The sequence below is a fragment of the Mirounga leonina genome, unplaced genomic scaffold (assembly GCF_011800145.1).
Source record: "Mirounga leonina isolate KUSES-001 unplaced genomic scaffold, KU_Mleo_1.0 Mir_173, whole genome shotgun sequence".
Classification (NCBI taxonomy): Eukaryota; Metazoa; Chordata; class Mammalia; order Carnivora; family Phocidae; genus Mirounga; species Mirounga leonina.
In genome coordinates this window covers 37,343,804-37,369,096 of record NW_023270447.1, presented here as the reverse complement: position 1 = coordinate 37,369,096, position 25,293 = coordinate 37,343,804, and the positions used below count along the sequence as shown (strand labels likewise).

General features: G+C 33.6%; 1 protein-coding gene across 1 annotated transcript in view; it reads left to right on the top strand.

The window, feature by feature from the left end:
• LRRC7 (leucine rich repeat containing 7) overlaps positions 1-25,293 on the top strand; it is a 646,929-nt gene that overhangs the window by 528,599 nt on the left and 93,037 nt on the right. Inside the window, exons 13-18 of the mRNA XM_035018295.1 lie at positions 8,438-8,567; positions 9,583-9,698; positions 13,629-13,698; positions 15,663-15,762; positions 18,446-18,570; positions 20,575-20,823. Coding sequence (XP_034874186.1) covers positions 8,438-8,567; positions 9,583-9,698; positions 13,629-13,698; positions 15,663-15,762; positions 18,446-18,570; positions 20,575-20,823 — 790 coding nt within the window. The remainder of the gene's footprint in view (positions 1-8,437; positions 8,568-9,582; positions 9,699-13,628; positions 13,699-15,662; positions 15,763-18,445; positions 18,571-20,574; positions 20,824-25,293) is intronic.

Here is a 25,293-nt window from a genome sequence, read left to right as displayed (position 1 = left end):
TTGTGAATGCCAATGAAAAGTTCTTTGAGGAAATTACAGCTGCTACTCCAGTGAACACATGAATGATAGGAACACAAAACGGTCTTATAGCTGATATGGAAAAAGTTTTCATGGTCTGGTTAGATCAAACCAGCCCCAATATTCCCTTCCCCAACAATGCCTAATCCGGAGCAAAAATCTCTTCAATTCTTTGTAGGTTGAGAGAGGTGAGGAAGGTACAGAAGAAAAGTCGGAAGCTAGCAGAGTTGGTACATGAGGTTTAAGGAAAGAAGCTGTTTCCATAACATAAAAGTGCAAGGTAAAGCAGCAAGTGCTGGTTTAGAAGCTACAGTAAGTTATCCAGAAAATCTAGCTATAAAAATGAAGGCAGCTACACTAAACAATAGATTTTCAATATAGATGAAACAGCCTTCTACTGGATGAAGATGCCACCTAGGACTCTCACAGCTAGAGAAGAGGAGTTAATGTGTGACTTCAAAGTTTCAAAGGACAGGCTGACTTTCTTGTTAGGAGCTAATGCAGCTGGTGATCTATTTATTTATTTTTTAAAGATTTATCTATTTATTTGAGAGAGAGAGCACAAGTGTGCATGCACAGGCACACACATACATGGGGTAAGGGGAGGAGCAGAGGGAGAGGGAGAGAAGCAGACGCCCTGCTGAGTGTGGAGCCCAAGGCAGAGCTCAATCCCACAATCCCGAGATCATGACCTGCGCTGAAATCAAGAGTTGGATGCTTACTGACTGAGCCACCCAGGCACCCCTAGCTGGTAATTTTAAGTTGAAGCCAGTGCTCATTAACCATTCCAAAAATCTTAGGACCCTTAAGAGTTTTGCTAAATCTCCTCTGCCTGTGCTCTATAAGTGGATGAGAGCACATCTATTTACAAAATGATCTACTGAATATTTTAAGCCCACTTCAGAGACCTACTGCTTAGGAAAAAAGATTCCTTTCAAAATATTACTGCTCATTCATTGGCAATGCACCCTTTCACCCAAGAGCTCTGATGGAGATGTACAATGAAACTGATCTGTTTTCATGCCTGCTAACACAATAGCATTCTGTAGCCCATAGATCCAAGAGTCATTTTCACTTTTAAGTCTTATTATTTAAGAAATACAATTTGTAAGGCTATACTTGCTATAGATAGTTATGCCTCTGATAGATCTGGGAAAAGTAAATTGAAAGCCTCCTGGAAAGGATTCATCATTCTAGATGTCACTAAGAACATTTGTAATACATGGGAAGAAGTCAAAATATTAAGATTAACATGAGTTTGGAAGAAGTTGATTGCAACCCTCATGGATGACTTTTAGGGGTCCAAGAATTTGGTGGAGAAGTAACTGCAGATGTGGTAGAAATTGCAAGAGAGTTAGAATTAGAAGTGGAGCCTGAAGATATGATGGAAGTGCTGCATCTCATGATAAAACATCCAGTAGATGAGGAGTTGCCTCTTATGAATGAGCAAAGAGACTGGTTTCTTGAGACGGAATCTACTCTTAGTGAAGATGCCGTGAAGATTGTTGAAATGACAACAAAGGATATTACATAAACTTAATTGATAAAGCAGCAGCAGGATTTGAGAGGACTGAGTCCAATTTTGAAAGAAGTTCTACTGTATGTAAAATGCTAACAAACAGCATCACATGTTACAGAAAAATGGTTCATGAAAGGAAGAGTAAACTGATACGGCAAACTTCATTGTAGTCTTATTTTAAGAAAGTTTACAAAAACCTTCAGCAACCACCACCCTGATCAGTCAGCCTCCATCAACATCAAGCCAAGACCCTCCACAGCAAAAGGATTATGACTCACTGAAAGCTCAGATGATGGTTAGTATTTTATAGCAAAAAAAAAAAAAAAAAAAATTAGAATATGTACATTTTAGACATAATGCTATTGTACACTTAATATTACACTGTAGTATAGTATAAACATAACTTTTACATGCACCAAATATTATAGGAAAACCAAAATATTCATTTGACTCACCTTATTGTGACATTCATTTTGTTTTGGTGGTCTGGAACCAAACCCACAATATCTCCAACTTACGCCTATATATCCCTTTCTACTAAACCTTTGCAAATACAATTAAATTCTACACATCATCTAAAATTTGTCTAGCTCCAGTGCCTTACTAATCAATTGCAGGTAGTTTGACATTTTGTCTACTAGAAGGTTTTGTTTATATGAAACAATGCATTTTAAAAAGGGAATATCACAGGATAACTTTTACATATTTCAGAAATATTATTCAAGATTTTTTTTCAGGGTACTCTCCACCTTGAAACAGGTCATTTTATTGAAGTGTCATATATATACCAGGGACTTAACATACATTTACTCCTCTTTGAAACTCTCAGTATTAAGCATTATATTAAGCATTATCAACCAATTTTACAGATGAGAAAACAGGGATTAATCATAGACAGAAGTCACTCAGCTATTAAGTGGTCACACTAGAATTAGAACCCAAGCCTGTCTGAATATTTTCCACTGAATTACATTATTTCTATTGTATTAAAACTGAACAAAGAAAATGAAGCCCAAAGCCATTTATTTTTATGTTTGTTAGCATCTACGTTAATAGAACATTTAATAGTATCTAATGGTTTCTAATAGTTATGAATGATGTTAAAGTGAAATTACAGATTATCCATGTAATATATTCACCATCTCTCTTACTGATTAGCTAGGTAATTGAGGGTTAATGATACAGTAATATCTTCCCAGCCAAAACTAATTCATGAAGACCAAACTAGAGAAAAATGTAGAGACTATTTTTAGAAAATTAAGTCAATACTATTATTTTTGTTTAATTTCAAGCATTACAACCCTCAGTAGCCTACTTTAGTAGTAGTTCTAACGTGTGAACTAAGGCAAAGCTTTACTGAGCACAACTCTTGTAATATTTAATATAGATTTTAGCTTTTATGAGCGTGTCATTTTGTGTGTGTGTGTGTGTGTGTTTAAATGATACTCTTGAAATATTTGCAGGGACTTTATTTAAATCCTTACAACTAACTCAGTGTGTGGTCCTACGACCAGCAGCATTTACATCACCTATGAACTTGTTATAAATGCAGGATCTAGGCCCACCCCAACCGCTGACTCTGAGTTTGCATTTTAATAAGTTCTCTTGGTGATTCACAGGCACTCTGAAGTTTGGGAAGCACTGCTTTAAAGTATTTTACACTTTCTTTGCAGTTTGTTTTTCCTTTTAATGTGTTCAATTATAGACTACAGATAACAATTCTAAAAATAAAGGGAGGAAATTTTGGTCTATCTTTTTTTTTGCAAAAAGTATAATGAACGTATTTTTATTAAGCTATAACTGACATAACATTATATTAGTTTCAGATGTACAACATAATGATTCAATATTTGTATATATTATGAAATGATGACTATAGTAAGTCTAGTAGCATTCATCACCATACATAGTTACAAAAAAATTTTTTGCTTGTGATGAGAACTTCTAAGATCTATTCCCCTAACAACTTTAAAATTTGCAATACATACAGTATTGTTAACTGTAGTCACCATGCAGGACATTATATCCACATGGCTTATTTATTTTGTAACTGGAAGTCTGTACCTTTTGACCACATTCACCCATTTCTCCCATCCCCTATCCCCACTTCTGGCAAGTGCCAGTTGGTTCTCCGTATCTATGAGCTGTTTTGTCGTTTTGTTTTAGGTTCCACATACAAGTGAGATCATACAGTATTTGTCTTTCTCTGGTGACCAATTTCACTTATTTTGCTCTATCTTTTGAAAGCCAGTGATAATCTGAGTAAATGTGATATAACTGTTTTCGTCAAGGAGGATCCTGTATTAAAATACCTTAAGTGATTCCTAACAAGATTGCCATCAACAAAGTCAGCTGGAATGTTATGAGTTTAAATCTTTTGAATTTCAGAGATCATTGAAGAGTGTGTATTTTGCATCTAATATCTTTCTCTATAACCCAGAGATGTAAAATTCTTCCAGACTATAAATTATTAATTCAGTACAGCCCATAGTGCAGTCAAAATGTTGTCTTTTTCAATGCAGGAAGTTCTCACTTTGCACAGGGGTGGAGGACTGTGAAAACAACCATTCAAGCTGAAACCATTCAACAGTCTTAATAATCAGTGAGGGAGGGGCGCCTGGGTGGCTCAGTCGGTTAAGTGTCCGCCATGGAGCCCCCCCATGGGTTGGGAGCCTGCTTCCCCCTCTCCCCCTCCTTCTGCCACTCCCCCTGCTTGTGCTCTCTCTCTGTCAAATAAATAAATATTACAATCTTTAAAAAAATAATCAATGAGGGAAAACTATGATAGTTCTGCCTAAAGGTCTTTAAAACCTTTTTTAAAACATTAAATACTATTATGGTTGTTTATAAGTGTATAGGGAAATGGAAAAATAGTAAAACTATTATTCATCTAGTTCACTGTCTTTGTAAACAGTAGGAACATTAAGAATTAAAGTGGGCTTTTTGTAAAAAAAAAGTTATCAAGATTAGTTTGAACAGTACTTGCCTTCTTTTCATCATGGTAAATCATAATTCAGAGTGAGCGTCTTTCCTATGCATTAGTGAATTATACTCTGGTTTATCTTCCGATCGTATAAATCTTTCGCCTTTTACTATGCATCAGTGAATTGTATTTTTAAGCTTAAATAGGCTTCCAAACTTCTATCCTTTGTGCTTTCAGTGTCATGAGACATTCCTGAGAGTCCCTTTTTTTTAAAGATTTTATTTATTTATTTGACAGAGAGAGAGAGAGCACAAGTAGGGGAAGCGGCAGGCAGAGGGAGAGGAAGAAGCAGGCTCCCCACTGAGTCAGGAGCCCCATATGGGGCTCAATCCCACGTCCCTGGGATCATGACCTGAGCAGAAGGCAGACACTTAACTGACTGAGCCACCCAGGGGCCTCCCTGAGAGTTCCTTTAATGTGAAGTTTATTACCAGTGTCACTTCCTCTAAGTCATCTTCATCCTTTGCATTACAACCACTTCCCTCATTTATGTCAATAAGCTTGCTGCTAAGTTCCTCTGGCAGCGTAGGGAGGGTCCCATGAAGAGTGGCAGGCAACATCCCCACAGTCAGCTATTTCTTCGGTAGCTCTAGTTATGTTTGTCCAGGCCCTGCAAAGTTGTTTGCACTGTGTGGTGTAAGTTTCTGTTGTAATGCACGCGTATCACTTGCTGTGACTTCCTGCCATGATGCTTGCAAATTTTCATTTGTACGCTTTATGTCATATTTCTTCCAAAACTCAGCTAAAGACATTGTATGATTTCCAGCTGTAGCATTGATAGCCTATTCAAAAGTCTGTGTAAGATAGGCTTTCAAAGTTGAAATAACTCCTTGGTCCATTGGCAGGGTTAATGAAGTTGTCCTTGGTGATAAAAAGCAAGTTTTCACATTTTCATTTAAATCACCAAGACAATTAGGGAGACCAAGAGCATTTTCCAACAGTAATAGTGCTATAAATATTAAATTATTATACTTATAATATCTCTCTACTGATTGACAAGAAGGCAAAACAACGGCATGAGGTACTGTTTGTGGTTTTAACGGGATGACAGATGTCTAGGGACAAATCGCTGACAGCCTTAGAAAGAAGGAATGTGACAGTTGCTGATCATGATGCGCATCTGCTATTTACACTGTGATTTGTGGGCCCCAGAGTTAAGAGCGAAATCTATGTTTTATGCAGTTTCTCACAGTTAATATACAGTAGTTTGAGCGTTGGTGATGGGGGGATAATGTTATTTAATGAAACCATGATGACTGAAATGTGTTCATATCAGAACAATGCAAAGTAAGGGCTGCTTTACTGTGAGTCAAGATTAACCTCAAAACATGTTTTTATTTTAAAGAATGTTTTTATAGAAGAAAGGAAAAATAAGAAACCTCCATTATATTTGAACTGTTTAAGTCTTTGACTTCTACCTCTGAACATACATCTGAAATTTTTATTTTTAAAAGTCTCCAGTACTTTTATGACCACATGCTGAGTACATTACCCTAAACCATTGACAGATGGTTTATTCAATTCTACCAAATTTATTAAGTACATTATATACGTAAGGCACTGGGCTAGACATATTTTTTAGAAACAAACTGTTACTGGGTTTCACACATACATTGATTCCTGCCCCCACCAACACACCACGCACACGCACACGCACACGCACACATGCACACACAGCCATATGTACCTGGCACCCTGTGACATAACCACCCCTGCATATGGGGGCCTCAAAGGATTTAGAAATGAATTTATCAGGGTTCACTAATACAAAGAGAAAATATTCCCTGAGCATGTATTTTATGGCAGGTCCTGGGCTAAATTCTTAACAGTATTTCATAAAATACTCAGAGCAACTGGATGCTGTCAGAATTATTAGTATCCTCTTTGCAAATGTAAAGAAACTAAGGCTCAGAGAAAAAGTTATATGCCCTGTCTATGTAAAAGGAGAATTGTTCACTAAAGCAGCATTTGCTTACGAGATATTATTCAAAGCTGAATGCTGTGTTTCACTGCATCTGGTTATAACCAGTTGAAGCTGGTAAGGACCATGAACCATGAGTTACCTTAGTCAGGGTCAGACTCGACCTACCAAATTATTCTTTCCTGACCCGTGGTTAATGGGACTTGATTTACTTAACTGTACACAGACTTGTGAATTCATTCCACCCTCTCCATACTGCAAATGTTTAATCTTTAATGGGCGTATTCCACTGTGACCACCCCCTCTTGGCACTGACTCTTCCCCTTCGGAGCACTACTCAGTGAATTTCTTCCCTGATATGTTCCTTTGCCTGGTAGGTAGATAAAATCAGCTTTGGTTTTTGAGCTGTAGTCGTTGTTTTATTGTTTGATACCCAAGATAACACATCTACCTAGTAAGTGACAGAGCTGAGGCACAAATCCATTCTAATTGACTTAAAACCTATATGCTTAATTTCTGTGTTTACCCATTAACTAAATGATGGCAGTAAATTGCATTCCAGCCAACTAGTTCCAAGACGTAAAAAAAGGAAGCTGATGCTACAGCTCTAACTCCCACTAACTCTAATTCATTCTTCCCTTTACAACAGCAAGATCCTCACACTTGGGGGTTCCTTCCTATTACAGTAATAATGATGATGTGAATGGTAATAGCAGTGTAATAATATTAACAACATCAATGACAACTTAACTACAGATAGTGCTCCCTCAGTGACAGGCCGTCTTTCTTTCCCAGCTACCTCAAACCAGATATTGAAATGTCTTGTACCCTGGTGAAAACATGAAATGTGCATTTATACAATTTCTGGTTCTAAGTCTGGGTTAAAACTGGCTATACATGGAGTAGTAAGGATTGTGACAAACTACAGAACTGTGTTCATGAGAAGGCAGTGCCCATTACTCCTTTTCTGTTGCTCATCATGGAAGAATCACAGCCCGGGATTGCCAGATTTCCCTCTTTCAAGAGGCACCAAAAGCCTAGGTCATTATGTAGAGTTTACCACGCTTTAAAATACTATGTAGGGGTGCCCGGGTGGTTCAGTCAGTTAAGCATCTGACCCTTGGTTTCGGCTCAGGTCATGATCTCAGGGTCGTGAGATTGAGCCCTGCATCAGGCTCTGCACTCAGTGTAGAGTCTACTTGAGATTCGCTCCATCTGCTCCTCCCCACTGCCTCTCTCCCTCTAAAATGAATAAATCAGTCTTTAAAAAAACAAAATAAAATAAAATAAAATACTATGTAAACCAAACCAAACATATCTGCAGGCTGAAATGAGCCCTGTCCGTAACCTCTGCTACAGATGCCCTGACTAAGAGGCAAGAAAATACAGAGGAGGCATACTGTGTGCAGCTTTCCTACTTTGTGTGGCCTTGGGCAAGTTATTTAGCCTCTGAAGACCTCGATTTCCTTATCTGTAAAATGGGTTTAAAAATAATAACTATCTTATAGAGTTGTCATAAGGTAAAGATTAGTTATTTCTATCTTTAAAATGCTTAGTAAAATACTTAAACTGTAATGATTTGTTGTTAATGCTTTGCCCCCTTTATCTTCCCTTTTGTGGACCTGCCCTCCACATACCTCTGCCATGCCAGTTATATGCGTCCATTCCAAAGATATGCATTATGATCATCAGGCTATAAATGGCACTTTAGTTGTATAAAAACAAACAAACAAAACCTTCTGTCACTTTCAATGGCTCAGTTAAATGGCAGGGGAGTTTAGAAAGGGAAAAAATAAGCCATATTTATTTTACTAAATTGAACCACTCATTAAATGGAATTGAACCACTTGGCTGAACTGATAAAATAATTTATATGATACTGTTGTCACTAGATGAATAAGGTTTTTTGTTCAGTGAACTTGGATATGTGGCTTTTTAAAAGCTCTTTCTCCATTTTGCCTTTTAATATGTCTAACTAATGTATTTAACTTTTCAGTTTATCTTTATTGGAAGAATTTGACTGCAGCTGTAATGAACTGGAGTCTCTACCTTCTACTATTGGCTACCTTCATAGTCTTCGAACATTAGCAGTCGATGAGAATTTCCTTCCAGAATTACCCCGAGAAGTGAGGAATAAACTTGTTTCTGTTAATTAACTTTTAATGAATATGTTTTGGGATTAAGTCTTAACAGGTGCAATGGCAACATAGATTCGTGAGTTGAGCTGTCAATGTATATAGGAAACATCTACATATGTATGTGTTAATTATTCTTTTTTAAATAATAAGTGATAAGTACTTTGATCCAGAAAATCCATTTTACTTAAACATTGCTTGCAAAGAAAAGTAATAAAATATTGTAAGTTAATCAATGCTAAGGAATATAATTTTAAATAATTTAATTTAAATATTTTGCTTTTATGAACAATAATAAGTAACATTCTGGGATAATTACATTTCCATTTCTGAAGTGAAAGATTTTTAATGTAAATAGCTTTTTTTAAAGTATCACGTGGTGTGATAATATTATTTTTATTTTAGAATTCACCAAAAGGTTCTGTTAGTTTTTATTTCTAAGTGGAATTTTTATTTATTGTCAAGAAAAAAATGTGAAGTATATTTTCAATTTAGCATTTTCTACTAAACATTTCCACAATGAAGGAACAATAGTCAATTTGTCATTATTTTAGAGCCAAAAGTTATGAATAAACATGAGAAGTATCATTGTAACATGAAATAAAACTAACTTGGCTATGGAAATGTCAACAATATTTTATCTTTTGTGTTTGAGTGATCTATTAGAAACATAAATATATTAGTACTTACTTGGATGGACTGTAAAAACAATGTTATTTATGAAAACAATGAAGCTAATGAGCATTCTAATAATAAAATTATAAAGAAAATTCTTCCTAATATGCAAAAGAATATGAGATATATGTTGTCTTAACATCTAAAGGAATATATATATAATATATACACATATTTTAAAGAGAGATTATAAAAAATAAAGCAGTAGACATATTAAGAGAGTCTTAAAAGTGATAAGGAAATCTGTAAATTAAGTTATTTTAATATTAAAAATTAATATAAAAATAGTTTACCGTGTATTTCTTTACTTACTTTCTTTTGTTACCCATAGATTGGAAGCTGTAAGAATGTAACAGTAATGTCTCTACGTTCCAATAAACTGGAATTTCTTCCTGAAGAGATTGGACAGATGCAGAAGCTAAGAGTCTTAAATTTGAGTGACAACAGGTATTTCTGCAACATTTCACAATCACATATTAATTATTTACTGAAAGCAAACTATTGTTTCTTGTTAATTATTTTAGAAACATTTTCTGTGTCTTACGAAGTATATAGAATGCAGATCAATGTTTTATTGAGAAAATGGCAGAAGCTAAATTATTTATAAACTGATATTTCTGAATTTTATTATTTGATTAAATTCAGATCATATATTATGTTGTGTGTTTAAATTATATAAAATTTATACACCCAAATTTATATACCAAAACCATCCTATATGCAGAAAGCATAATATTATGAAGACCTGAAAAAATTATAATAAAAAGCTACAAAATGTATTAATTAAAATCATGTATATAAGTATGTATGTATGTATGCATATATATATGTTTTCATTTACACATTTATGTCTCCAGTAAATTAACTGGGCAATGGGTGTGTTGTCAACACCACTGGTAAGAATTTGCCAATTAGCTAATACTCAAAAGTCATAAAGTTTGTACATTATTGTAAGGACAACCAAATGGTTATTTAGTCATGTTCAAAGCAGGACAAAAAAAAAAGAAAGAAAGAAAGAAAGAAAGAAAGAAAGAAAAGGTAGGTGCTCTTCTTGTGACAAAGGTGTTATAGTGGTGGATAGGCAAAAAGAAAAAGCGAAACTGAATTCATCTTTTTTCCACAATTGTTCTCAAATAAGAAAGGATAAAAATAAATATTGACTGAAGAGAACTGCTAAGTAGACAAAGTGATTACAGAATAGAATGTATGAACTCTGTTTTCAGTAAGTTTCAGTCAGACAAATGATAGAACAAGAAACTGAGAGACTGAACAAAACTGTCAAAGATGACTTTTATGGATCATTAAGAATATTCAGATCTGTAAGTTTCAAGATAAGTGTACGAGTTCTCGTTTGTTTAAGACAAATCATAATAATAATGTGGCTTTCAAAGACTATTCACTTAGTAATTCAATAATATTCCCACGTAAGAGAATAAAACATTTTATTAAAAGGTTTGGGATTTCGTTCTTAAAATCAAGATGACAAGGAAGCTTCACAGCTTGGTACAAGAGTAAGTCATATCAAACCAACCTCATCTCCTGTTTTGACTGAGTCACCAGACAGGAAAATGAGGGAAATGCGTTGAATGTTGCTAACTTTCAGCAAAACATTTTTCAAAATGTTCTAATTAATATTCTTATGAATAAGGTTAGGAAATATGGTCATGGAGATATCATAAGATGGATTCTCAGTAGATTCCATTAGAATCCCCAACAGAACTAAACTCCATTACTGTTAACTTGGTGGGAGGTTTTCATGATGAGTTATAGAAGTCTCTTAAATTCTTAGTCCACTCAACTTTTATTCATTAATAATCTGCATGATGATATAGAAAATATGCTTATCAAATATTTAAAATGACCCATAATTAGAAGTACTCCTAGTACTTGGGTGTTGAGTTGTTGAAGTTCTTTATATATTTTATATATTTTCGATATTAACCCCTTATCACGTATATCATTTGCAAATATCTTCTTCCGTTCAGTAGGCTGCTTTTTTTGTTTTGTTGATGGTTTCTTTCACTGTGCAGAAGTTTTTTATTTTGGTGTAGTCCCAATAGTTTAATTGTGCTTTTGTTTCTCTTGCCTGAGGACACTATTTAGAAAAATGTTTCTATAGCTGATGTCAAGGAAATTACCGCCTGTTTTCTTCTAGGAATTTAATGGTTTCAGGCCTCACATTTAAGTCTTTGATCCATTTTGAGTTCATTTTTGGGTATGGTGTAAGAAAGTAGAAGGGCTACTAATGAAGTTATTTATTCAACAAATAAAGGATACTTCAGTAACTACCATGGGACAGACATATTGCTAGATGCTAGAGTAAAAGATATGAGTAAGACATTGAGAATCTCGCAATATCAGGAACTTAATTTCTCTCCTAGTACAGTGACTGGAACATAGTATAGAGCCAAATTAATATTTTTTAATTAATGAATTAATCAGTGCATCTTCACCTACAGTTAAAATTAATATTCAGCCAAAGCTGAGGCCAAAATTGAATATTACTATCAGAGAAAGAACTGCCTGGATAAAATATTAAATATGAAATGTTATCCAAATGTCTTGACTATCACAATTTCATATTTATAATGGGATAGATTTTAAAAGTTTGGTATTATAGTTTAGGAACAATTATTCCTTTGCACTGTCAAATGCAAGATTGCTTCTATGGTCAATTTATTGCACATTTGTGATATTAAACAGAGGCTCACTTTCAATGCAGGTTACTGGAAGAGCAAGGAGAAATGAGTGTAACTCATCCTTCTCTAACAGTTTCTTTCTTTTCTTTATACTCAATATTTATAACTGAATTGATGATGATTTATCATACATTTATTGTATATGATTCTGGAAATTTCCCCCTCATGTAATTTTGAGGTGGCAGAATTGATATTCTGCTTTTAATTCACCTCCATACAATGTGAGAAATTCTTCCCATAAGACCTTACTTCATAATTCCTGGCTTAAATGGAATTAAATAACTAAAAACTACAAACAGTTTTTATGTAATTTGGTTTCATGTTATAAATACTAATATAACAAATTACTCTATAAAAAGAGAATTATGATATGTTAGTTTCTGTTACTCTTTATATTCTTATTTATGTTTTATAAATATTTATGAGCTCAGAGAGGTTATTATATTCTTCCCAAAGTTATCTGGTTAACACACACTGTTGATATTTGTATTGGCTGTCAATATCTTTTCATACTTATTAAATTATTTGAAAATGTTTAACTGCTTTTACACATTAAACTACTTCCATAATCTTTATGAATTATTGTAACATTTTCCATTTCCATTATCAAAATGTATGTACTCATCAGTTGGCTGAAAGAGTTCCTGAAATTTTTATTCCAAGTTCTATCTAAAATGTGTATCTATATTCAAAAGTGAATATGCAGAAATTAACAATAAATCCATCAGCATGCCTTGATTGTATTAGCACTTTGCTGAGTAGTTATGATGGTAACCTATGTAATCACAATTCATTCATCATGCACATTCTCAGGGATATCAGATAGCATGTTTAAATAGGCATTTGGCGATTTGGTCCTCCAAAGGCTGAAGCCAAAACTAGATCATTTCGACTGAATACCAAAGCTGATGCCAAACTTCATGTACGTCAAAATGCATTTTTTAAGATTCCCTCTTGGAATAGTTACTACACAATATACAAAGGGTGAGAGAACAAAAGGACACTCTTTCGGGAGTCAACGTAACATTGGGAGCTGTAGATACCTTTAGCATTGTGACAGACATGACCCCTTCCCATCACTGAGGCAACAGTTTTGTGGGGATATCAGCCAGTAAAAAAAGTAATCACAAAAATAAATATATAACTATAAACTATGGTATGTTCCATCAAAGAAAATATAAGGTGCTTTGAGACTACATTGGGGAAAGTACTTTAAATGAAGAGTCAGGAAAAGCCTCTTTGAGAAAATGACATTCAAGGTGAGAACTAAAGGACATGTGGGATTTAGTTTAGTGAAGTTGGGGAGAAAGAATATTTCAGACAGAGAGAAAAGTTTGGCTAATCCTCGTAGTGGGCTAATAGAAGGCCTGTCAGTGGCACTGGGAAGACTTAAGTCAGGAAAAGAGTCGCAGAAGTTTCTGGAGAGGCCCGGGGGGCCAGATCTTGCAACATTTGACAAGGCATATTAACAATTTTGGATTTTATCCTAGATATAACAGGAAGCATTTCAAGGTTGTAAGCAGGAAATTTTCACTTTTTAAAGATTGCTCAGACTACTGAAGAGAAAGAATTGGAGAGAAGAATGAAATGAATAAGTTACATTATTTTAAATAATTCTTCATAAAAATGAACTATATCCATCTTCACCCATGCTATTAGAATTTTCTTGTTTTTGCAGATTGAAGAATTTACCATTCTCATTTACCAAACTTAAAGAGCTTGCAGCTTTGTGGCTTTCTGACAATCAGGTAAAAACTTTTATTACCTGATTTATTTTATTTATTAAGATAAAATCTAATTAAAACTTTGAATTACTAACTTATTCCCAATAGATACCCTTGACAATTATTACAAAATATAGATTCTTTATCTTCTAGAAGAGAGATTTTTGTAACGATAGCAATTCAAGTATATATTTCATTGCTACAGACAATATATTGAGTCCTATAATCCCCACCTTCTTTAAATACTTTGATTTAACATCTACTTCATTCTCAGAGATCTAACACACAAAATGATCATTTTCATACCTTTTGATTTCTAAGTAGTACATGTACGTCCTCAGGGGACATTCTCTAATTATATCTCTGAAGGTAAAGAATAAAAAATCATTAACACAGTTCCCACAGAGGGAATTATTATCTTACATGTTTTTTTATACTGTTAATTATAATCAACTTAATTGTAAAACTTAATACAAGAAGTTTTCAGATATTTTTTGCAACTACTGTCAGTACTTTCTGTGAAACTGGTTTGGTATTATTTTTTATACTCATAAAAGTAGATTATAATTGAATCAGTAATTGAGTGTTAATGAATAACTTTAATAAGGAAAATAACAAGAAACAGTTGAAGACATCTGATTTGCCACCAGAGAAAAACTGGTGATAGACAATTTTGACATAGTTTATTAGTCTTTTTTACTTTTTTCTTATAATCCTAAAATTTTGAAACACCTATTCCCAAATATGAGTAGCCAAATGAAAACAAATCATCTTGAATTTAGTTTCTTATCATTATTTCCTGAGCATAAAAGCAGCATTATTGGTAAATGAATTGTTCAGACTTCTAGGTATTGGGCTACTTTTGTGAAAAAATAAAATAAATCTCTACAAAATGTAAGTGCTAGAATGTTTGTATTCCTACAGTCATTATAGCACTTACTTCCATCTGCTGAGTAAAAAAGTTAGATTGTCATTCAAATTCAAATTTTATCAATGAACTATAGATTTTTCAAGGCATTAATATATCATTATAAATAAATCATTTTTGGATTCAATGTGAGCTATGCTAATGGATCAGTCAATGCTACAGTCTTGCATTATGAAAAAATATCCACTGATATCATGATTTATTATTCTTGTGGGAGAATGAACTGAACAGTGACTGCATCATTTAACTTTTATTTAGAACAGTGATTTAATGTGTTTCTGACTCAGTTTCATGAGACAAGTTGGTATCCCAAATCCCCTTTGTGCTTCACTCCTGTTGATAAATGTCATGAAATAAGTGGATTTTTTAAACATTAGGTATCATCATTTCCAATATATTTACATAGATAGTATATTTATATATATAGCATATAATATCAGAGTTCTAAAACACCCTTCAGAAATAATATTTCTAAAATCAAATTAATAATAAAGAATGGAATATTACTATCCATAAGAAATATATTGTTGATAGAGCAGACACAAAAAGTACAACTGTTTATTTTTATGTAGACTCTGTCTTTGGTTACAAAAATATCTCTTAAAAAATGCTTATGTTTTAACCTAATTAAATTCATAGATGATCTTGCAATAGCATGAATGTGATAGCAATTTCCATTTGTCTTTTTAGGGCAGCAGCTTGTGAAAATGAATGAGCATATAGAACCACACCAAAAGCTCACTTATTTGAAACAATTTAATACATCTTGGTCTCTTTAAGATTAAAACTGACATTGCCAGTGAAGATGAATAGGTTTTGTAAAAGAGTATACTAGAGAAAAAGAGACTCTCAGCATGAAGACCTTAGAATTTGAGAATATTCCTCAGCAATAGTCTTATTTCATGAAATCCTTTCTTATGTCATTACTTTTTTCCTTGCCTTTCTTTTAATTGTTCATTCAGCTCAGTGAGGCCAGACTATTGACCACTATCTTCTATAAAAGTAATATTCTTAATATTTGCTATCTTATTAATCTAATTTATATGTTCTTTGCTTCTAGTCCAAAGCCCTTATCCCTTTACAAACTGAAGCCCATCCAGAAACAAAGCAAAGAGTATTGACTAACTACATGTTTCCCCAGCAACCTCGTGGTGATGAAGGTAAATTGTCAGTAAAAATTTCTCCTATGCTTATATGATAATGAATAAAAGGGATTAATTTTATTCTGATCTCTAGACAGGAATCCTGGCCCATGGGCAAGGCTATAAAAATAATCACACGACACATACAAATCATCCAGGGGTTAACCCTAAGCTTAAATCTTACCTTCCATAATCAACAAGGAAGAAGTCAAACTTTCACTATTTGCAGAGGACATGATACTCTATATAGAAAACTTGAAAGACTCCACCAAAAACTGCTAGAACTGATAAATGAACTCAGTAAAGTTGCAGGATACAAAATCAACATGCACTATAATGTTTTAAATAAGATTCCAAAAATGTAACTCTCCCTCTTCATATTTTACGTGAAAATGTTTGTTTTTAGGAACAACTTCTCTTCGTGGATTGCAAGACATAGAACTAGTTCAATAAATGTAGCATCCAGCTAACTGAAATGAGCTAAGAAGAGTCAGACCTTAAGGAAGGTTCAACGAACTGTTTTATTTTCTGTGTTCACCAGTTTCATGGACACAATTTAAACATTTTGCCCAGTGATCCCTGGCCTCAAATTATTTCATGTTAAGAGTCAACCATAAAGAGATGACTTGAAAATAATGACCATTCTTTGTCTTTCAGGTTGAATTGCTCTAAAGGATGTCAGTAGCTCTGATAGAAATACTTGTTGAAAACCTAAACCATTTTTTTAATTTTTTAAATTTTTTTAAAGATTTTATTTATTTATTTGAGAGAGAGAATGAGAGAGAGAGCACATGAGAGGGGGGAGGGTCAGAGGGAGAAGCAGACTCCCTGCCTAGCAGGGAGCCCGATGCGGGACTCATCCAGGGACTCTAGGATCATGACCTGAGCCAAAGGCAGTTGCTTAACCAACTGAGCCACCCAGGCGCCCCCCCCCCTTTTTTTTAATTAAATCTTCTATCCTTTATGATGACAAATTTCATAAAATTTTTATAAAAGAGATTTGTCCTTTACCATTTGGAACTCTGCATAGGCTCCTTAGCCCAAGCCAGAACAGGCTGCCACACATATTTTCTACAGTCTTACAGTAATGGTAATTCTTAGAAGAGTAAACCCACTTTAATGCACCCATGGACTAAATCCACCCAGTTGACTTGAATGAGAGCATCTTTTAAAAGCAACTATCTGTTTATGGATCTATTTTCAGGGATAATTATAATAAACATCTTTAGTCTTTATGACTTATAAATATAAGTGAATCATTTTGGGATACTTTAGAATATTTTTATTCACATTTTGACTTACAAAAGTAGGAAAAGGAAAGACTTTTCATTTTTTTTCAGACTTCAGTAAAATTGATCTTTTGAATTTATGCAAGAGAAGGCACCATGTTTACATATACTATAAGAAAAACCTTAAGGAAGGATTGTTTTTATTCGTACAACTTTACTTATATTTTCATATTAGTATCCCTAGATTACCAAAATATTTCATTTCCAAAAAAACGTAGGGAAAAGTGAAGAGTCTCAGATTTGCTAGTCATTTCTGAGATACTGTCTAGCAGATTAAATCCCTCATTTATTGCAGGGAGTGAGGTAGATCTAGTCAGGCAAGGTGTATGATGTTAAGGAATTAGCCTGGTTTTGTTTTGTTCTGTTTTCCTTTGAGGAAAGACGAGTTGGTAATAGAAAAATTTTCTTGAACTTTAAGTAAGTCACCCTTTGGCTTTTCAGGCAGAAGTATAATAAATGAATTTTCAGAATCCCTTGCAACAAAGAAGGAAATATATGATAAAGGGCATCTTTTGGGAAAGAATTTAGCCTAAACTAAGTACTTGTATTGTGTTTTCATGTGATCTTCACAATTAATGTTGGTAAGGAAGATATTACTATTACCCTACATTTTGATATAAATTAAAGATTTATAAGCCACTTATTTTCCTTGTTCATTTGAGACATATTTAGACCAGTTTTTAGACCATAATTTTAAAGTTACCCTAAAAACAAGCTCCCCTCCGTTACCCCCCCCACATACATACACTAAAAAGAAAAGCTTGCAATCTCATACATTTTACTGAAAAGCCAATGTTATGTAGTATCTTTTATAAAATCCTGATAGAGTTTAGTGGCTGCAGATATGGGTATGGGCTCTGTACTCACACAGACATGGAATACAATCCTGCATTGACGCAGAGAAGCTGTAAAACTTTGAGCAAATCTCTTAAAACTCACCTAGAGTTTTCTCATTAACAAACTGAGGATATATTAGTACTACCACTGGTGTGCTAGTGTGAAGATTTAAAAAAATAATGTTTTAAAATGTGTAGTCCAGCTATTATTATTATTATTATTATTATTATTATTATTATTATTATTATTATTACTATTATCCTTTGGAGAGCCTGTTCTCCACACTAGAAAACTTCCCAATCCCAATATATAATTAATATGTATTAGGAAAGCTGAATTTGAATTGAGATGTAAAAAAACCATGTAAACAAATATCAAGGGAATTTTATTCCCTCTCTTCTCTTTCCTTCTTTTTTCCCTTCTTTCCTTCTTTCTTTCTCTTTATTTTCCCCTTTTTTAAATTTTTGTACTTGTTTGTAGTACCTATTGCCATTTTTTGCATAGTGTACTGAGCTCTATTAATAACACTTCATGTAAAAAAAAAAAAGCAATAATACTTTGGAATCTAACTATAGATTTCCAGTCAGACAGTGACAGCTTTAACCCTACACTGTGGGAAGAGCAGAGACAACAACGCATGACTGTTGCCTTTGAATTTGAAGAAAAAAAGGAAGATGATGAAAATGCTGGGAAAGTTAAGGTGAAACTTTTCATTTTGTTTCTTCTTTCTTCTCATTATTTTTGTTTGTCCATTGTTATGATTAAAATAGATTTTGGGACAGATTGCGTGACCTCTGCTTGAAGGTCAGCTACATCTTCACATCTCCTTCATTGTAGCAGGATGGTAATCTGAGAAGCAGTGGTGTGCTTTAGAATGAGACTCATGTCCCAATTCTGACTGAGCAAATTTGATACACCACCCCATCTTACAGAGTAACGACATGAAAGAGATTCAAGGTGAGAGAAAGCCAAAACAAACAAACGAATCTGAGTGATAGGCTTTACCTAAGCACCTTATTACATTTTGAAACACTGAAATGGTTTTATTCTAATCACTAAACAAGGCACCAGGCAGGCCATATGAGACCAAAGAATACATTTAGGGAAGAGCCCATGGATTAATATGTTATATTGGCTTTAAAATATCTGAAAGATTTTATGTCTCTGGGGTATCTGAGAAGAATTTATCAGTTTTCTGAAATGAGAAAGCAAGTTTTAAAGGAGGCAAGTGCCTAGTAGCAGGTGATATTCGATTTTTTCACCTCAAACATCTTTTGTAGAATCCTTTATTGGAACTAACTTAAATCAAGTAACAAAGTGAAATTTTAAAATCTATATTTTTTCATTATTTAAATTTGAAGTGCAGAGAAAATTTTATCAACATCAGATCTTCACATTATCATCAGAGCAACATCTTGAATCTCTAATCTTTTATAGTATTATTTGTGTACTTTTTCCATCATGAATACTAACAGCTCTCACTCTGAGTGACTAATTGCCTAAGTAATTGTATGTGCATCCTATTAATAGATCTAAATTGTGTAATGTGTTCTTTTCTGTCCCCTCATTCCCACATTTTCTAAACTTTTTTCTTAAACCAACGCACCCTGAAACCTTACTAGTTTTAGACAGTAAGGTAATTGACAAAGCCTACCTCTACATCATTGTGGAAAATCCAAAGTGGATTCCCAAATCAAAATGATAGTTTTGATAAGATTTGAGTTTAAAAAAATGTTTCTGGATGCTTGGTTAGTGCTATCTAATAACCAAAGAAACATTTTTTTTAACTTGTGAATTTCTGGAAAAAGCAATGCCAAACTAAACAAAGACCTTTATAGCATTTCAGTTCTTCTTTTAAGATTTCATATGTTAAATCTAGAACCAATGGATGATGCATTCTATACTGGACCTCTGATTCATTCTTTTACTTCACTGAATGTCAAAAACTACATACTTAGTCCTAAAAATCCATATTCAAAGGATCTAATAAGAAAATAGTATGCTTAATATACTCTGGTATATGTGTCAATGAAAACATAAAATGCAAACAGTTATTTAGAAGCCCTGTTTGTGTGTTATGTGGTCAGGTTTGTTTATAATCAGAGTAGGTTCATTATACTTTAGATTGCATTTTCTTTATGCTTATTTATATTTGATTTATTTATATTTTGGTGAAACAGTATGTGTTTCAAAAATCTCAAACACTTGGTTTTGACTAATTTGAATATTTCCAATGCCATTGGGCTATTGGACAAATTAGAACACAAACAAACTTCTAAATAAATCATCATGAAAGTATGATGAATGGAATATACAGAAATCTTACACTAAATTAATCACACTTCTCTGGTTCATTACATTTAGCACCATTAAATTTACACCATTTTACCTTTCATTTACATAAAATTTAGGGGGGAACCACTGACCTCTGCCATCAACTTCCAAGTGGACTAGAGTATAATGCCCTACTTATAGAGCGTATAGTGTAGTATGAATGCTGCATTGTGTGAAAAAATCGTGACCCATTAGCTTCATATGATATTGATACTGTTTCATTACAAAGAGTTCGAACTAATTTTCTGATGGTTGTTTTAAGTGCATTACCCAGAGTGAAAAAAAAGTCAAGAGTAGAAAAATGATAAAGTGAAAGTATTGCTACAGCGCTCCTCTTTCTCCCAGAAAATGGAGATTCCTTCTCCCACAGGATCACTCCTGCCAAGCCCCCTGGGAAAGGGGCCAGCGTGGGATTACTCTCCAACCTGCCAGACTGTCTGGCGACTGCTGCACACCATGGGCCAGGTGTGATCAGCAGATCCAAGATATGCCCGTCCCCCAGAATGACCCACAGCTGGCATGGGGTTGTATAAGTGGCCTCCAGCAGGAAAGGAGCATGTGTACTCCATTGCCAGTTGCAGCACAATCCACCACTCTTCCCTCTCTAAGTGGCAGACAGGTAGGCCTAGGTGTTTGGGGTAGGAGAATCCCCCATGTAGAGGCAACCTTGGAACAGTGGTTTATGGGGTATGTTCTGCATGAATTGGGGTAAGAAATGTTGATCCTACAGAAACCATCCAATTGCCAATGTTTGACCTCAATTTTTTTTGTTCGTTGACATTGGCAATGGGGTGGAGAGACCAAGTCAAGGGGGGGGGGACACCAATAATGAGGTGCCTAATGGTGGGATATATGGCATGATTTTTGAGTTGGGTGCTTCATTTTTATTTATGTTTTTATTTTTAAAGATTTTTTTTCTTTAAAGTGTGGGAATACCAATAGTTGAGCAGAATGTTGATGACACTATTGATAAAATCTAAATTGCCCCCACACATACACACATTTTTGTATTATCAATTCAGAGGGATATTAAGTAACTAAAACCTGATTTTTAAAATAGCATGAGATTTGAATTGAGATTTGTTGAGAGTGGACTTTGAGCACAAAGATGGACATCTGTTGAAAAGCATCAATTTCCCTCTAATTTGAAGGCACAGATGATCAGAATTCCTGTAAGAGAAGATTGGTTTGGGAGTTGTGGCAAACAGGGCTTCCTTATCTCAGTGGGTTGGGTGTTTAAAAGTTCAATGAAAAAAAAAAATGTCTTCATGGGATGGGAAAGAACCCTGCATTTTTGGTAAGCTTTACCATTCACATGTAATGGACTAGATTCTTATTCTGTGTCTTATATTCTTTCTGCAATATAAGGCCAGCTGAGAATCCTAACTAAAACTCCTATAGGTTTCCTTTCTGTGTAAAATGTTCTGATTAATTCCCAGGATAAGATCCCTAATGATCAGTAATCAAAGCATTAACTATTACTTCTCTTACTGGAATTTACAGTCAAACCAAATTAGAATTTAATCATTATATAAGAAAACCACAGTTCTTTGAGAATTCAAGATACCATCTGTAAATGCCCTAGCTATTAATACAAATTTTTTCTTCCATTGCTAAACTTTTGGGAGTCTCCAACATCTTGCAGCTGCTATTTGCATTTACTGCACTTTTTTTAGATCTGAAATATATAGAATGTTGTGAAACATTTCTATTTTTCTAAAACTAAAATGAAGTAACATTGCAGTGAAAATCTTGCATTTTAATAAAATGTATACGTAAAATGAACAAATACTTTATGGTGAGTGATACACACATTTTGGTAAGAACAATTGACAGTTTTTTCCCACCTATTTATATCATAAATGAATTTACATTATTTCTCCATCCCATATTAGAATGAGGGAATATTTCTAGCCTATGTATTTAGAAATATAAAGAAACTGTTCTTATTTGGGCATGACTGAACTGTTAATAAAATCATATTTATGATCATGTTTTCTCATTTCTGAAGCATCGCACAAGAATTAAAAAGTAGAAAGGCGTAGGCAAAACAATCTGTAGAAGGGTATAAAATATGCTTTTACAGAACTTACAAACAACAATTATAAAATATTATAGTTCCCTTTAAGAAGAAATTATAAAATAGCTTTATGTTTTAAAAATTGAATTTATCTTGTTATTTAACTCAATAAAATTTACATTTTAGACTTACACACACTATCTTTTCTCCAGGATTGTACAACTATGTGCTTACTTATATCAGGGAATAGCCCTGAGCCAAGTAACACTTCTGTAGCCTAAACTTTGGAGTCAAAGACCTGAGTTTGAATTTGGGCAGTGCTACCCATAGCTGTATGACTTTGGGCAAGGAACCTACACTGCCTGAGCCCTATTCTCAGGGAGACAGGAACAGGTGCTACAATGGGTTATGAAACTTAAACTATGTTTAATTATAATTAATTATAAGTGTTTAATGAATGTTAATAATCATAATCATTTATTATTTATATATAAATCTATATGGTACACAATGAAATAAGTATTATATATTATATAAATAACTATTAATAAATTAAATATCCTTTTAAATATTGTACATGTGCCTGGCACATGGCAGATACTGAATAAATGATAGTTGGTGCTGTATACAATCTGAAAAAAAGTCCAAACAGTTACAGGTAGTATGGAGTTACATATATATATAGTATATAGAGTAGAATCTAAACTGCCAAAAAAATTCAGATTTTAAAAATACCTAAGTAGAATCTGATTTTAGAAAATAGTATCTAATCTCTGCATAGAATTTATACATTTTCAAAAGATTTTCACAGTTATTATCTCATTTTAGCTCTAGATTAACTGGAGATATTATCATTCCCATTTTACATAAGCAGAAACTGGACAGAAAGATTAGTGGCTAATAGCTTGTTGGGGGTAAATCTGTGGCTTAAATTTAGGTTTTCTGACTCCAGGTCCACCAAGTTCTGTTGGTAGACTAGTAAATGGGAAGCAAGGAGCTTATTGTCTAGATGGAACAAATCCAAGTTTTATAAGACCTGAACTTCCCACAGTTTGGAGAAGGGCCTCTTTAAGGAAAAGAATATGAAATAACCATGTAAATAAAAAAGTAGGGCCCCTCACAAGGCTTTGGAAAAAGCTTATGCAGGTGAAAGGCTCTAAAGCTTAAGCTTCATTAGCTTGACAAATCTGCTTTTGTTTCCAAATTTAAATATTTTTCAGAGATAAAGAACCCAAACATATTCTAGTGATATGACCAAAATATCACATTAACTTGCTTATAAAATAACCAGAAGATATTGGCACTGTGGTCATTAGTAAATAGTCATCTAATTGTGTCAGATGAGACATAGCATCTACAAAAAACAGATTACATTATTCAATGTGGAATTTCATTCAATTAAAGAAGAACACTTCACATTTTTTTTTGCTTTTGATTCAATTTATAAGTGTAATTTTAGCATTGAAGATTTTTTTAAGGTACATAGAATTTTAATCTATTGCCCTACATGAAAATTATTTTTCATTCATATACCACTGGTTATTAAAAATTAAAAGATGTTCTTAATTGGCATGATGGCCATACCACTCTACAATCTATATTTTTTTAAATGTAGTTTTTTGACTTTTAGCCCTTTGCTCTCAAGTACTTTTAAATGAGTTCAACAATATAATTTAAAATTTAGATTTAATTTGTGATCAACATTTCTAATACCAACTTAAACAGCAGATCCAAGAATGCATGCATCCCAATGGACTTTGTCTAGCATGGATATCATTCTTTTTATGTTTATTTAAGAATACATTATAAATTAAGTACCCTGAACTTTATTTATATTACATTCTAACAACTTACACTTTTTTTCTGAGAAGTCTAACTTTTTCTTGGGTTATATTTTTGTAGCTTTATTTCTATATATTATTAATTTCATTCTTATTTGTTTGGGAGTATAAAAGACTACAACAATATTTATACTAGCAAGATTATCTGGTTTTTCCTCAGCTTTCCAAAAATTTATTGGAAAAATAATTTTGATTGTTTAATACTGAAAGGAATGTTAGAAGTCATCAAGTGGAGTCCAATCCCAGTATTTGATATGGAAAATGAGCCACAGGGAAGAATAAATATAACAAAGTTGGTGGATTTGCTAAAACTGCAGATGAGCAAAAGTGTTTGAATTCATATTTATAATCCTCAGATCTATACCACCATCATACATCCCATTCTTACATCCCATGAATTACATGGGTGTTGGTGGGTGGGTATGTGTGTGCCCCCCCCACTTTCTCCTTTCCTCTCATTCCCACTCCTTCCTTCTTCAGCTTTGCTTTCTTCTCCCTTCCTCCCAACCTACCCCCACACACACTTTCCACAGACACATACTCACCACAATCACATAAACCATTCCATTTTGTAAAGTTGGTTCTACTCAGATGCAAAAGGCATGACGGTTGGAATAAGCCAGGACAAATAAATCTGCTCCTTGTTTTCCTTCCCACTCCCTTTTAATCAGCATGGATAATTTGTATTTATTCCAATTTACGTATATTTTAAATATTCTGATAATGGGATTTTCTATATGGAAGTGTCTCATATTTTCTCTCTCTAAATTAAATGTGAAGAATAATCATTAATATATATGTTCCCCAAAGTCAGATCGATACAACAAAAATGAATTCAAGAATGGAAATAAATATCTGGGCAATACAAGCCAAAATTTACATGTTTATCTAGAATATCTTAGAAAATCTCCTCAATTTTTAAATTTCTTTTTATTTTAAGACATTACCTACAAAACATGTTGCTTTCTTAGGGCAAAAACTAAATATAAAAGCCACCCTGAAGCATATTCTTTTTAGGTATTAACAAGAATTAGCTCCCTGACCTTTTGATATAACATGCTAATTAACATAGAGCTGATGCATATTTGGTAGCAGATACTGTCAGTTCCCCATTTTTTTAATCCATGATAAACTCTAAATCTTTTGGGGTCTCCTCTTATCATCTACATTGATATTCCAAAGATATCCTTAACATGAAAATAATTACTTATAAATAATTAAGATAGGG